At 43.3% G+C, this 16,657-nt stretch overlaps 1 protein-coding gene across 14 annotated transcripts in view; it reads left to right on the forward strand.

Annotated features, from left to right (window-relative positions):
- The window catches only part of LOC149191415 (Protein kinase superfamily protein), a 476,220-nt gene that overhangs the window by 281,133 nt on the left and 178,430 nt on the right, over positions 1–16,657 (forward strand). The window contains exon 9 of one of the 14 annotated variants that reach the window (XM_089404248.1): positions 10,304–10,337. The exons of the other annotated variants lie outside the window; for them this stretch is intronic. Within the exon in view, the coding sequence (XP_089260374.1) occupies positions 10,304–10,312 (9 nt within the window). The 3' untranslated portion in view covers positions 10,313–10,337. Of the gene's footprint in view, positions 1–10,303; positions 10,338–16,657 lie in introns of those variants that run through there. 14 annotated transcript variants of the gene reach the window in all.

Consider the following 16,657-nt stretch of genomic DNA (forward strand, 5'->3'; position numbering starts at 1 on the left):
GCATGATAGATGAAAAATATTATGAATCTTGCTGCCTTGGGGCAGCTTCAACTCATATGCAACCTATCCAATCCTGCATATCACCCTGTATGGCCCATAAAAGCGGGGCTTGAGCTTCTCAGCCCCCTTCTGCTTTAGTGACGATTGTCTATATGGCTGTAATCGTAGGTAGGCTAGGTCACCTACCTCGAACTGCCTCTCCACCCGACCCCTGTCGGCATATAGCTTCTGCTGGTTCTGCGCTGTAGCCATGTTATCCTTGAGAGCTCGGAGGATATCCTGACTCTCTTGGATCCAAATCTTGGCTCTAGGAGCCCTGCTATCACCAAACATCACATCAACAAAAGATAAAGGATGATACCCATATAAGGCATAAAATGGTGACATACCAATGGAAATGTGATGTGAAGTATTGTAGCAGTACTCCCCCAGATGCAACCACCTCAACCATGCTCGCTGCTGCCCACTGACATAGTTACGCAAGTAGCCCTCTAGCCACTTGTTAACTATCTCTGTCTGTCCATCCGTCTGTGGGTGATAACTGGTACTCGGTGTCAACTCCGTCCCCACCAACTGGAAAAGCTCCTGCCAAAACCCGCCCATGAAACGACTGTCCCTATCACTGACAATGGTCTTAGGAAGACCATGTAGCCTGAAAATCTCTCTAAAGAACAACTCGGCTACCTGTGCTGCTGTATAGTGTGTGGATATGGCAAAAAAATGTGCGTACTTTGTCAGTCGATCAACGACGACAAAGATACAATCCTTGCCCTGTACCATGGGCAACCCTGTGATGAAGTCCATTGAAATACTCTCCCATTTCCCCTCCAGAATGGGAAGAGGCTGCAATAATCCTGCGGAATGGCTCATTTCTCCCTTGTTTCTCTGGCAAACATTGCACTCCCGGATGTGCTGGAGTACGTCCTCCTTGAGGCTCTTCCATGAGAACCTCTCCCTAATGGCCCTGTAGGTTTTGGTAAACCCCTGATGTCCTGCCAAGGTGAATCATGAGATGCCTGGAGTATCTTCTTCTTGAGCCGAGACCCCTCAGTCAAGAAGATCTGATCCCTGTAATAGATGATCTCATCAACCACCCTGTACCTGTCATTTGCCACCTGCCCATTGAGAACCTCACATGCAAACCTGTCCTTGGAGTACTCTACTAAAAGTTGAGCCCTCCAGTCTGTATCCAAGCTCATAAGAGAACGTGGCTGGTCTACGTGAAAGGGCATCTGCTACCACGTTCTTCTTACCCTTGACATACTCAATGTCAAAGTCATATGCTTGGATCTTGCTGATCCACTTCTGCTGCCTCTCCTGTAGCTGCTTATGCTCCAAAAAGAATTTGAGGCTGTTGTGATCAGTCCTCACCCTGAACCTGTTACCCACCAAATACTGTCGGTACTTAGCCAATGCATGCATGATGGCTAGCATCTCCTTGTCGTACATGGAATACAACCTCTCATGCGGAGGGGCTTCCGGCTCTCAAAAGCTATAGGGTGACCTCCCTGCATCAATACTATGTTGATCCCCTCTCCCGACGCATCACACTCCAAAACAAATGGCTGTGTAAAATTTGGCAACGCAAGCACTGGGCAGCTGCTCATAACCTCCTTGAGCCTGTCAAAGGCTCGCTGCGCTGTATCCGACCAACTGAATGCCCCCTTCCTCGTCAATTCTGTCAGGGGTGCAGCAAGTTGTGAGAAACCCTTGACGAACTTCTGTTAGTAAGTACAAATGCCAATGAATCCTCGAAGTTCCGTCACGTTTCTCGGCTCTGGCCCTTTTCTGATGGCCCTGATCTTCTCCTTGTGGACCCTCACTCCATCCACTCCTATGATGTGTCCCAGATACAACATCTCCGTCAACCCAAACTCACACTTGGAGAGTTTGGCATAGAACTGCTGCTTCTGTAAGATACGCAATACCGTCTCAATGTGCTGGAGATGCTCCTCCCAAGTGTTGCTGTAAATGAGAATGTCATTGAAGAATACCAAAACAAACTTCCTCAAGTGACTACGGAAGATGCAATTCATGCAGGACTAAAATGTAGCGGGGGCGTTGGTTAGCCCAAAAGGCATCACCAAGAACTCAAAGTGCCCATAGTGACACCTGAAGGCGGTCTTGGGAATGTCCTGCTCCCTCACGCGAATTTGATGGTACCCAGATCTCAAATCAATCTTTGAGAAGAATCGTGCTCCACTCAATTCGTCCATCAACTCATCGATCTTGGGTATGGGGTACTGTTCTTCAGGGTCTTCTTGTTCAGGGCCCTATAGTCGATGCACATCCTCAATGTACCATCCTTCTTCTTCACCAACACTACAAAAGAAGCAAAAGGACTCGTGCTCGGTCAAATGTGCCCAAGAGCCAGCAACTCCTGGATAGCCTGCACAATCTCATCCCAATAGGCCTTGGGGTGCCTATAGGGAGTGGTGATCATGGCCTGTATTCCCTGCTCAAGCTCGATGGTGTGCTCAAACCCCCAATCCGGTGGCTGTCCTGGTGGAATCTCGCCAAACACTATGGCATACCGATCAAGGATGGACTATATTTCTGGATGTACCGTCTGTCCTGTAGTCCCTGCCTCTGATGCCCGCAGCTCCATTTCCCACTCTTTGTCTCCCTTCCAGAAGACTGCCTCCATCCGATGAGCCGAAACAGTCTGAGGCAGATATGTGTGTTGTCCCCGTATCTTCTCATGCCTCCCTGTCTTCTCATCATCCCACTCCATCTCTAGGGTCTTCCAATCCGTTGTGACCTTCCCTAGAGTAATAAGCCAAAGAACACCCAATATCATGGTGGTGTCTGGAATATCGAGCACGAAAAAGTGGTCAGTCAATGTGTAGGTGCCCATCGTCACTGAAAGCTCTGGAACATAGCGAGCACACGTCATGGTCTGATCTCCTGGAACCAATACTGAAAACCCATCGAAGCTCTCTGTCTGAATACCTCTCCGCTCAACCATCTGGGCATCGATGAAGTTGTGGGTCGCCCCACTGTCCACCAAAACTGATACTCGCTGGCCACGTACTGTCCCCCGTACGCGTAGCGTCAGATACTTGGGAACTCCTCGCAATGCTGCAAGGGCCCCTCCGGTAGGTGCAAAAGATGCACCACCTGCTGCTGGCGGTGGAGGTGGCAAAGGTCCCTGTATGGCATGGCTATCTCCTGCCTCCACATCATCCTCGTCATCCTCTTCTCCACTGCTCTTGGAGAAGACCTCAATAAAATGTGCTTTGCCAGCAGCACATCTATGTCCCGGTGCCCACGGCTCCTGACATGTGAAGCACAACCGCTTCTTCTTCAGCTCCCTCCTGGCATCGTCATCAAGTTGTACTCGTCCTGGATTCCCCTTTGGAGGAGGAATCCTCACATCCTTCCCCTTAGACTGGAAAGTCTGTCTCTGGGGGTAAGGTGTCCGGGTCCTGGGTAAGACATCCTGTAAGTCCCGGGTCCTGCTGATAGCGTCCTGGAGTGTGGCCGGTTTAGTGGATCGGACTAAACCCCGAAGTGGCTCTGCTAACCCCTCAACATACATATAGACCCTCTGTGTCGTGGATAGGTCTGGCACCATCACGGAGACCCTCAAGAAATCTGTAATGTAGGTCTCTGGGCTCCCTGTCTGTTTGAGCCTCATCAGCTCAACAAAATGCTGCTCTGGATCCCTCTGATCAAATCGCTCCATCAGTCCCCTGGTAAACTCGGCATATGTCGTCACTGTGGAGTGCCCCAGTGTAACCATCTCATGAAACCACCAATCCTGGGCCTCGCCATTCAAATGCAATGTTGCCACCTTGATGGCCTCTGCCTCCGACATCTGGTTAAGCTGGAAATAAATGTCCAGCTTCTCCACCCAAGACTTTGCCGAACTGTTTGATGAACCATCAAACGTAGGCAAGTGGAATCTACTTGCTGCATGGTGGGTGTCACCATCATGGTAATGCCGGTACCCTCTGTGATGGTCGCGGGGTCTACTATCCCGCTGGAGCTGAACAAAATCTCTGAATGAGAGGGCTTCCCTGAACTCCTGCCCATAGGCTTGGTACTTTGCAAAATAATCGCCCATATGTCCGGGCTCTGCCTCCTGCTGGGCAACGGCCCCCATGTCGGCTCCTAAGAAAGTGGGCATGGTAGAGCGTGTAGGGGCATGTGAGGCCATCTGCTACGCAGTATCACGTTGCTCTGGCAAATGGTGGGATGCATCTGATCCCTCACCAACCTGGAAAACCTATGGGCTCTCACACTGTCTAGCCTCTACTGCTGTGAATCTCTGCCCCATCACCTCAATCTGTCTCAACAGATCCTGCACTGATTTGAGGAGCATATTTGCAAATCTCTTCCTGTCTTCGTCTGCCATCTGACCCTTCTTCTCTTCTGTTCTGCGTCCACCACTGGAACACAGTCTCCCTCTCCATAGGTATTCTCCAACCTACGCTCACTGTCTTTGTATTTCCTACCTCTGTAACAGATGTAGGGTTTTTCCCCTGGTGTCATAGATTGCTAGCTCCACAGGGTGAGCCAGATCTATGCTCTGATACCACTGTAATATTCCTAACCCAAAATATTCCTCAAACCCCAGCAAAAACTCCAACCATATAGATGCAAATGATATAATAACCCAGAAGTGATAAGATAACAGTGGAACATTGTATAATAATGTGAACCGGAAATATAAGCAAAAACATAAGAAATGCTAAGCCATTTTATTATACTGAGCAATAAAGTGAGTACAAGAGGTGATTAGACAGATGGGACCTTGACTTGCACAAAGCAAGTGAAGAAATACTCTCATAATGACAAGAATGGCCTCTCTGCGTGGATGTTGTTGCTGCTGCTAGAAAACAAATGATGATTTGGGGCTGCTCCCCTCCTCAGAAAAAGCTGAAACTCTGCATTTAGGTTCTACTCAAGAAACCCAAAAAAACCCAGAAAGCTTTCCTGGAATGGCCAACCCCCAAAAAACACCCTCTTGGGGTTCTGCGCAGTTCCCTAATGACTTGCGCTGCCACTAAAGGAAACCCCTCTAGACTCTGCCTGAAACCCTGCCAAAATCCTCCAATGAGACAAGAGCTAGACCCCTGCTCACTCTCCCAGCATAAATCCACTTGCAAAACCCCAATCCAACACTACAACCAAAAGGAACTGCGTCTCTCTCCCAGTGCTGCGCAGTCCTCCAAAACGCTACTAAAACTGTTGTTGGAACGCTGATAAAACCACTGCTAAAATGCCAAGGAAATACCTTGCCTGAGCAGGCACTCGAAGTCCCCCGGGGCTAATGGGTGAGATCTCTGAACGGAGACACTCAATGCACTAAACAATGCTGCAGACTAGCTAAACAGCCAGCGTGCTTAGAAGTCGAAACGACTGGCTCAAAATGCACATAACTAAATGATCCAAAATGAGGGGGGCTCCTCTCTATTTTATAGCCTCTGCCTCTCACAATCCCTAGGCTCACCTTCTCCTGCGTGCTTCTCCTCTTGCCACGTGTTCTTCCCTCTTGCGCAATCTCTCCATGTGTCTGCGTGGGCTCCATTTCTGCGTCCCCCTTTGGCCCCCTTGGCTCTCCTTTAAGTCACAACGTTGTGCTACCTAGGAAGTGACTTTTTATTCTAAAGTGAGTTATGTCCCCCTTCCTCACTTTTTATTTACAAATAACTATAGAAGGCAAAAATTGAACAGAATCGAATATTCCAATTAGCCATGGATAATTAGGAATATTGCACATATCAACAATTGACATCAACCATTGACATCAATGACAACATAGATTAACAATCTCCCCCTTTGTCATTGATGGCAATATTCTTGCCCTTTCAACATTCTCTCCCCCTTTGACATTAATGGCAAACGGGGTGCCCGAGTACTCTCCCTGTCATGGTACTCTTTCTTTCTGGCAATGTGGTCCATGATATATGTGCTTACATTCCTTCATGTGATGAACTAACTCCCCTTGTCTGCACTACTTCCTCTAGCTCATGAAAGATTAGCTGCTTAGTGATTAAGTGGAAGAGATTTCTAATAATAGATCATGGATGAGTAAGGGATCATGTTTTTCAATGGAATGTTCTTGAGAGATGATCTATGAATGTCTAGATATGACTCATCAAGGTTTTCATAGGATCCATCCATGAATAGCTTCTGCAAGAATGCATAATCATCATAAGCTCCCCCTAACTGTATGCGTGGTCTTCTTTTTGATAGAGTCTCCCCATCAAATACTTAGATTATCAAAGCTCATGTCAACAACATGTGTTGTTGGCTAGAGTGTTCAAGGGACTTTCGGATTCAATTTGCTTCCTTCTCCATACTTGTATAACTTTCTTCTTTGGCTTGGTTGACATAGTTTTAGCTTGTTGAGGGACCCAAGTCAAGTTACAGTCACGTGCCATATGTCCAATGTTATGGCAATTGAAGCACTCCATCTTGTTCATGAATAAGAAATCATGACTTCTTCTTGCAAAATTGCTTCTAGGAGATTGACGGGGACCATTATATTTGTCTTTGTGATATGCCCTACAATCTTTTGCCATGTGCCCAAAGTTTGTACAAGAATAGCAATAACCAAGAAATATACTTTGATACCTGGGAGATGAAGATTTCCTTGATGTACTTCTGAAGTCTTTTTGCCTTGGGATTCTTTGATGATATTCATTACCTTTTGTATTCTTGGCACCATCTGCAAGTCTCCTTGGAATAATATTTCTTCCATTGTTGTCTTTCTCCTTGCCTTTGTTGGAACTGGGAGCATCAACATTTCTTCTTGGCTTCCTCACATCCTTGTTGTTTGAAGCATTATGGTTTGCATCATTCTTTCTTAAGGATTCACTTGTATAACCGAGACCTGACTTATCAAGGGGAGACCTTTGATGACTTAGGATGTCATCTAGGGTTTGAGAACTTTTCAAGTTCTTATTCAGCAATTCAACTTCCTTTTTAAGAAAGACAATTTCTTCCTTCATTTTCTTGCATTCTTCATCCCTCTTTGATAGAATGATCTCCATTTCTTCCTTCATCTTGGTTGCTTCACATGGTTGGGCCTTAAGAGAAGTGATTTCTGATCTTAACTTGGTGATTTCATCATCCTTCTCTTCTAGTTGGAATATCATGGCGTTTCTCTCCTTTTCTGCTTCATCAACTTGTCCTTCTATGAATGTCAAAGCTTCGATCACCTTCTCAGCTCCTTGAGCTTGTTTCCTTGCTTCTTCTAGTTGAGATTTAAGGGAGGAGACCTCTTCCTTGTATTGACTAATCTCTGCTTCAATTTTGTTCAAGCTTTTGTGCCTTTGTTCAAGGTGGCTTGACAATGTATCTTCCCTTTTCTTTGCCTTATCCAATTGGTTTGTCATGGATATGATTTCTTCATGATGCTTTCTCTTGTTTTGATGAAATTCATCCTTGAGCTTGGCGAGCTCTTCATCTCTTTCTTGTACTTGAAGCTCGACAACATCAACTTCCTTCCTTGTCTTGTACTGGTCACCAATTTGTGCTTTTTTCTTAAGTTCCTCATTTTCCTTTTTCAAATTTTTAATCTCTTCCATGGTAGCCATAAGTTTAGTGAGGAGATCTTCTTCAAAATCTTTTTCATTCTCTTCATCTTCTAGGTCTTCTTTAGCCTTGATGTTATCATTCTTATTTTCAGCTTCCTTGATGGGTTCTAGATTTATTTCTTGCTTTCCATCATCTTCTTGACTAGTGGTCATGGTCAATGCTCCTTTTGAGTGAAGGTCATGAAGTTTATCCTATATATCCTTTGCTCACGAACATTTTTCCAAATTGGCCTTTATAGAATCTGGTAGCCCATTCAAGATTGCTTTCATCGCTTTTGCATTGTACTCCTTGGATTCTCCATCCATCATGCTATCAACAATCACCGATTTCCAGACTTCAATGCCTTGAGTCTTTAAGAAATTCCTCATTCTTGCCTCCCATATATCAAAGTTCCCATTGAACAATGGAGCCTTCACAAATTGATCGACTTCAATTTCGGTGGTTGAGGGAGACACATATTTAGGAGGATTGGAGACTTTCTTCCTTGGCTTCGCTATTTGTGTTCTAATGATCAACCTTCAAGTTGTTAGGCTTTTGAGTGAAGGTACTGGCTATGATACCAATTGTTCGAAATACCGAGAGGGGGGGTGAATCAGTGTTTCTTTTCAATTGTTACTTTTACCAGTTAGATCACTTATATTTAGAACACAAAATGAACAATAGGAATAAATGCTTTTATTAATATAATCTTTACAATGAATCAAGTACAATGTATATAGGGCTCCAACCCCAGATGAAGACACCGATCTTCAATCTCCCAGGTTCGAACCTGTTGCCAAGCACCAACTTGGACTTTTGTGAGGCTCCGACCTCTAGGGCACCAACCCTATCTTCTCAAGGCACCAACCTTGCGTTTAGAGGCTCCAAACCCTAGGGCACCAACCCTTCTCTGGTACAGGTTCCGACCTAGTTTCTTGAGGACACCGATCCTCTAGGGCTCCAACCCTATCCTCCAAGGCACCAACCTTGTCTTTTTGAGGCTCCAACCTCTTGGGCTCCAACCCTCAGCTTCACTTCGTCAAGATATGTTTAGTTGTACTTCACAGCTCCCAAGGTCTTCTTCACTGAGCCTTGTCAATCTTCAGCAATGCCTTAACTTTAGTCTCCATGTTGCATCATCAATGTCAACCTTGATTTCTCAAAAGGTGTCACCACTACTCTTCATGTCACCCAAATACAATTCTCCAAGGTCACCTCATGATGGCTTTAGCAATGCATCATGATCTTCAATAATATATCCAAAACCAGCTTCAAGATGTCTTCACGAAGTTGCTCAAGGTAAACAATTCTTCAAGTTCTCCGCAATGTTTCCAAGATTAGTTTCAAGATGCCTTCACATGATCTTCAATAATGCTTTTCCAGTAAGATGTCGTCAATAGGTTATTCAAAAGAGTCCAATCTATATTTCTCAAGATGTGCTCAAATCTGATCTTCAAAGCTTCTTCTTTAGGATCTTCAATATGGTGATAAGTTCAAGTCTTCACAAGTTTCCTGATGTCTGCAATTAATTTGATGGAAATTCTTCAAATGCTCCAAGGATTCCCTTAACAATTTTTAACAAGGATCTTTAATGTGCTGCAATAAGTCTCAAACTATCTTGTAGCCATATACTAACAGGTACTCAGCAATATATATGTCCCCTCAGCAATACATATGTCAACATGCCTGCTCCAGCTTATTAATGTAATTGTCACTGTAGGAACAACATTAACTACTCAGTCACTTTGCTTAGATAAAGTTCTTTTTTTTTGGGTGTGCATCAAGGGCATAGATCATGAAGCAAACTTCATTTATGATGAAATCGATGTGCTACAGGATGAAATAAAAAAAATTTAAATCCCAGAACTGCAATATCATGTGTGTCAACTAATCACTTCAGCATGCATCGATTATGTGGGTTCATATTGTTTGTTGGATTAAAAGCAACTCTGTTCACACCCAAATAATATTTTGATCAACTTCCAAATTAAATACCACACCAAAGATCGAAAGTCACAACGTTGCATTGTATCCGAGGATGAAGGTATAAATCTGGAAGAACAGATCCGAGAGAAAAAAACCCACAGGTCTGAGAAGAGTATTCTACAAAAACAAAGCCACAGGTCCGACGCTTCTACTGCTACAGGAGCATAACCACAGGTTCAAGAGATTTCCAATAGATCCGAAATTTCAGCAAGTCCAAAACTTCTCCAACAGGTCCGAGATTTTCTTATTCACCATCTTAAGTCTCTTCGCAATTAACTTTACAATAGAGATTTAAAGAATAAGCCAACAGAAAATAGCCCAAACAATAGACTTCCTATTCTCCTCGGCCTTCTCTTTCCTGCTGTCTTCTTAGCCACCTTTTCTCTGAAATATTTCACCGAGCTGATGATTAGAAATGAGGTCTGGACTCTGAACTATATATATATAGTGATTTCGCTTAAAATCTGAAGGGACACGACTTTAGGATGCTGGCCGACATGAGTAGGCTTGTTCAGGTCGTTCATAGTCCAGAATTATATTCTTAACTTAAAAAATCAATAACTTTTAACTGCTTGGAGTTTCGGGCTGAGTTATAGCTCGTTGGAAAGAGAAAATTATGCTCTTCAAGATGGTGTAGGTCTCATGGTGAGATTCTGCTTCTAAGGAGGTGAAAAATAATTTTTAATGTGACTGGTCGTTATTTAGTGCAGAAATGGAGGCAGGGCAGAATGCCTTTAAGTGTTGGGTTTCTTCATGGTTTGACTTCTTCATTGATTGGCTAATGCAGAAGTCGTAGAGGGCTTCAGAGGCAGCGTTGGGGATATTCTATGGGACAGACTGGGAGCAGATCAGTAGATTTTGAGCCGGGATAGGGTGAGACAGCTGCTGGAGGAGTCACACAGTTCCTGAGCAGTGATTGAAGTAGCTTTCGCTGTCCAGCATAGGGAACAACCGGAGTCGTTGTGGGGTTTGATCATGCGGTTGCTGATTTGCCGGAATATCTGTCTCTGGATAGAGGTACTATTGCCGAGGATATTCTCTGTTGGGTGAGCCATTTCTAGTACCCTAGTTGTATTCACGAAATCTGCTTAATAATACAAACCCTCTATATGCTGCATCGGTTTTCCCGAATTGGGTTTTTCCAGGGATGATTGTCCAAAAATAATGGTGTCCCTTGTGTTATTGTTTTTGTTTATTTCAATGCATTATCTGTGTATTTGTGAAGGCTGCAATAGTATTTACTTCGATGTTTATGCAATTAAATAACTTGTCAATGTAAATAACAAGTAGGAGATTGTAAACCAGTAATTGCAGTAGGGGTTTTTGATGTGTTAGATTCAGGAATTTTCTCATCACTTTGGTATCAGAGCTTAGATTTTGGCTCAGCCATGGGAAACATTTTTTGAGTGAGGAGGACCGGCAGAATATTACTTACAGAAGACGGAGGTACCGGAGTAGGGAAAGGGAGTTGGAGATTACTCCAAACACGAAGGATTGTGGGAAGACTGCGGTAGTAAAAGATATGGGTGAGCCCAAGAGTAGGGAGGAGATGGCCTTCGATAGTCTCTTGAAGGCTTTGAGTGATTTGACAAAAGGGTAGAAGGAGATGCTGGACGAGATCAAGATGCAGAACCAGGAGCGGAGCGCTCACCGGGAGTTTGTAGTTGGAGAGACTTCAGGGGCCTCTCAACAGTTCGATCACCTTTCACCTACTACGCAACGGCCTTCCTCGTGTGAATCAACTCTAGCTAATTTACCCTCTTTTGTACCTTTGGCGCAGGGTGAGACTGGTGGAGGAGAGGATCCATCGTTGATGGGGGAGCATTTTCGGGAATGGCAATCCATGGGGGCAGAGTTCAGAAAGGCTCTGACCTTCAGAGACTTTTGCAAACTCAACCAGAACGAGAAGTGGAAAGACTATGGTACGCAGAACTATGTGCTACATCGTTCTATTGTGAAAATGTGTTTTCCTACATATGATGGCACTCCCTAGTGCACAACACGTGCTTGGGTAGAGAAGCTGGACACATACTTCCAGCTGAATCGGATGACAGAGGTAGAGGCCATCAAGATGGCCACATTGCACCTGGAGGGGGAGGCACACGATTGGTGGTTTCATGGTTTTTCCACTCTGGGGCATGCTAGCGTGACCTCCTATGAGGACTTCACATAGAGAGTAGTGGAGCGCTTTGATCGGAAGGATCCAGAGGCTCACTTCAGGGAGTTGACCCAGCTCAGACAGACAGGGCATCCAGAGCATTATATCTCGGAGTTTTTGAGGGTCTCAGTCATGGTACCTAATTTGTCAGATGCGAGGAGAGTATATACATTTGTAGAGGGGTTGACAGAGCCATTGCGGGGACTGGTGAAGTCTCGCAAACCATCTACTCTTTTGGAGGCAATATCTTGCACTCGGGATTTGCAGGGGGCTATCCCCAAGACCCAAGCACCATTTCCTTCACGCACTCCCTACCCTCAGAAGGGAAGTGACACTAGAGCACCCACAACGCAGAGAGCAGCTCAAGGGCGGGGTCAGTTGGATGACGAGACCAGGAGAGACCTCAGGAGGAGGAAGTTGTGTTTTACATGCCGAGAGCCTTGGGCACCTAGTCATTGGTGCACAACAAGCAAGACCCATTACATTGAGGTCTTCTCGAATAGTGATCAGGAGGATGATGAGGAGTTGGAGTTTGGTGGCGGAGACGACGAGGATCCAGTAGGGAGAGGACCACTACCACCACCACCTTAGGGAGTGCATGACATATGAAGCAGAGAACCATCTCTGTCACTCCCTCTCAACTAGGAAGCACCTCTTTATCCGGGCTCCCTCTTAATCTTAGGGAGATTTCTTCTATTCGTGCTTCCTTTGGGAGATCAACTTCTTCCTTTTCGACATCGAAGAATCTTTCGTGGCTTCCAACCATTTCATCAGAGTTATTATCATCCCCATCATGCTTATCACATCAATGAACATCTTCACCAAGTTGAAGATTGTGTACCAGCACAACTTGCTTGTCACATCGAGCATCTTCACCAAGTTGAAGATTGTGTACCTGCACAACTTGCTTGTCACATCGAGCATCTTCACCAAGTTGAAGATTGTGTACCTGCATAGCTTAGATAGCAAGTACAACCAAAACTATAGAAGCATGATGTTAGCCATATAAGAATCACAGAAGCATTTCATATATATATCAGATACCCAGACTTAAAAACAAGAGACATATACTCTTCAACATCTTGCTAGGGACTTTGTCATACACCCTAGACTACTTCATAACAATACTCATTCCATCTAGGGTTTCAATATGTCTTCCAAAGGTATGACATACCTTACTACAACATATAGCAAACCCTAGAAACCATTCACACAAATATGGATCTACAAATCATCTAACAACCTTCCAAAATACATGTGTTAGACTTCTCACTAGGGATTCATACAAATCCTAGATTTCATACAAAAGAATCAATCAAAGTCAATCACAACTTAGTCATTAACCTGACTAGCTTCCACTAGGGTTAGTTCCAAACCCCTAGATTTTCAATCAACCATCAATTAGTCACTAACATGACCAACTACTACTAAGGTTAGTTGCAAACCCTAGATTTCCGAGCAATCATCATACTCAACCAAAAATTCAAATTTCAACAATTTCTTCACAAATCTCAAATTATCATATAGTCAACATTCATCAGAGATTTCTACTTCGACTAAGGTTCGACTCCAAAACCCTAGAATTCCATTTTCAAATACAACAATCTTATACAAATCTCAAATCATCATATTCCAAAGATTTTACTTTGACTAAGGTTTAATTCCAAAACCTTAGATTTCCAATTTCAACAGTCATTACATGCATAGATCTCATATTGTTATATTTCACAGTAGACAATGTCACTACTAGGGTTTAACTACCAAACCCTAGATTTTCATTTTCCAACAATCATCTAATAAATTTCAGATTGTTATGTCACACATACTAAACAACTTTTAACTTCACTAGGGTTTAGCTATAACACCCTAGATTTTCAAACATCAACATCCTAGAATCTCAGACAAGGACTATGACCATCAATGACTAGGTCAACACATATCTAGGAATTCATAACCATACATAAGCATATCATATGTCCAACAATATTAATACATCTTGTCCTAGACCAACCTAGGACTTCAACCAAAAGGACATATCTATATATGCCTAGATTTTATCATCATGCAAATATATCATATCATGTGTTAGTCAAACCCAACTTCACAACAATATCAAATAAGAGTTAGACACACAATCATTTTGATTACACTAGGGTTTGATCAGACAAACACACTCATACCATAGAGAAACATTTTTAAGACAATGTAAGGGTCTTTCTTACACATTCCACCAAACCCCAATGAGCTAGGGTTCCAATGTAGAAACATAGCAAACCCAACATTACCAAAACTTCAAAGGTTTTGGGATTTCAGACCTTATCACTCAATCCTAACTAGTTAGGATTTCCAGATCACACCAAAATCCCAAACAAGACATCATCAATAAAACTTCAACTAGCATTTCACAATCACCCTAAGCAACTTAGGATTTTAGACATTCACATTAGCATACCCTTCGGTTAGGGTTTTCCAGAACCTGTCTAGGGTTCTACCAAATCAAATAAGAGTGGGGTGGGTAGATTTATCAAGAGATGAATCACCTAAACAAGAATCACTAGGATTCAATACAGCTAGTCATAACAAAGTTAGTAATAGATCGCCAAATGAATAATCCTTTCAACCAATATATTCAAAGCATACCTTTGGTTCTTGACAAACCTTGTCTTGAGAGATTCCCCTTCTTGCAATTGTTTTCCTAATCAAGACAACAGAGGGAGAAAGGTGATTAGTATTTAATATAATCAAAACTAAATTAGTACATGAACCCAAAACTGAAAAGACATGAGATACTTATCTTTCAAAGTTGTTGGGAGCTCCCTCCAAAACTTGAGGGAAACCTACAAACTTACAAAAATGTCTTTTCCAGAATAAGTTAAGAACCTATAAATCTTAAAACATATAAAACAAGATAAAAGACTTAATAGTGCAAGTCCCTAATGTCAGACTCTTCAGGCTTGACTTTCTTTGAGTCCCCTTCTACAACAAAGTTGGCTTGTTCTCTTCCTCTCTTCTTATTCTTTGGATTCTCGGGACAGTCACTTTTGTAGTGACCCTTCTTATGACATTGATAGCATTCTATCTTAGATATGTTAACTTTCTTCCTTCTTCCCTTCGATCTCTTTCCTTTATGATGAGAAACATAAGCATTTGATACTCCTTTAGGATTGGCAACCATTGAGATCCTTAATACTTCTTGACTACATGTGGTCCATAATTATTCAAAGGTGGGAGCTTCCTTTGAACTGTTGAGACCTGAAGCAAATGCACTCCAAGAGGGTGGCAATTCTAATATAGCAGTGATCACAAATTCTTTGTCCGGAACAATCTCATTGATGGCTAAGAGATCATCCCTAAGTCTAGCTATCTTTACAAAGAAGGTTGCCAAAGTATCTTCTTTTGTCATCTTCGTATTCCTTAGCTCATTCTTCAAACTTGCTACTTGACCGATGTTCTTAACAGTGAACAACTTTGACAAGGCTTCATATATCTCCTGAGCATGATCAATGTTAGCTATGAATGGGACAAGATTGTCTTTTATCCCTTCTACCATTAGAGTCATAGCCACCAATTCTAAATCTCTGAACTTTGCTTTGTCGGCATCACTAGCTTCTTCGGTAGGCTTCTTTACATCACTGGCTTCTTTGGTAGGCTTCTTTACATTTCCTTTTACCAAATCTAGCACCTTGTTCTTTTCGAGGATTAGGTCAATCCTCTTCTTCCAGGATTTGAAGTTAGATGCTCCTTCAAGCTTGTTCTCTCACTTGATAGAGTTAGACATCCTCTTTGAATATGATAGACTCCTTCCCTGAGGTAGTGCCTATGAGTAGATCTGCCTTTTTTTTCTTTCTTCACCAAAGCTCTGATTCCATGTTGGAAAATCAGAAAAGCAGTAAAGATTTTGTAATATTCCTAACCCAGAATATTCCTCAAACCCCAGCAAAAACTCCAACCAAATATATGCAAATGATATAATAACTCAGAAGTGATAAAATAACAGTGGAACAGCATATAATAATGTAAACCAGAAATATAAGCAGATACACAAGAAATGCAGCGAGAAATGCTAAGCCATTTTATTATACTGAGCAATTTAATGAGTACAAGAGGTGATTAAACAGATGTCACCTCGACTTGCACAAGGCAAGTGAAGAAAGACTCTTAGAATGACAAGAATGGCCTCTCTGCGTGGATGCTACTGCTGCTGCTAGGAAACAAATGATGATTTGGGGCTGCTCCCCTCCTCGGAAATAGCTGAAACTCTGGATTCGGGCTCTACTCAAGAAACCCAGAAAAACCTAGAAAGCTTTCCTGGAATGGCTGACCCTCGAAAAACACCCTCTTGGGGTTTTGCGCAGTTCCTCAATGCCCTGTGTTGCCACTAAAGAAAACCCCTCTATACTCTGCCTGAAACCCTGCCAAAAATCCTCCAAGAGCTGGACCCTTGCTCAATCTCCCAGCATAAATCCACCTGCAAAACCCCAATCCAGCACTACAACCAAAAAGAACTGCGTCCCTCTCCAAGTACTGCGCAGTCCTCCAAAAATGCTAATGAAATTGCTGCTGAAACGCTGATAAAACTACTGCTGAAATACAGATGGAAATACCTTGCCCGAGTAGGCACTCGAAGTCCCCCGGGGTTAAGGGTGAGATCTCCGAACGGAGACACTCAATGCACTAAACAGTGCTGCAGACCAGCTAAACAGCCAGAATGCTCAGAAGTCGAAATGACTAGCTCCAAATGCACATAACTGAATGATCCAAAATGAGGGGGCTCCTCTCTATTTTATAGCCTTTGCCTCTCACAATCCCTAGGCTCACCTCCTCCTGTGTGCTTCTCCTCTTGCCACGTGTTCTTCCCTCCTACGCAGTCTCTCCATTTGTCTGCGTGCGCTCCATTTTTGCGTCCCCCTTTGGCCCCTTTGGCTCCCCTTTAATTCACAACGTTGTGCTACCTAGGAAGTGACTTTTTATTCTAAAGTGAGT

This window comes from Pinus tabuliformis, chromosome 2_2 (assembly GCF_031772625.1).
Source record: "Pinus tabuliformis cultivar Carrire ecotype Pingquan chromosome 2_2, CPIR1, whole genome shotgun sequence".
NCBI classification, from domain to species: Eukaryota; Viridiplantae; Streptophyta; class Pinopsida; order Pinales; family Pinaceae; genus Pinus; species Pinus tabuliformis.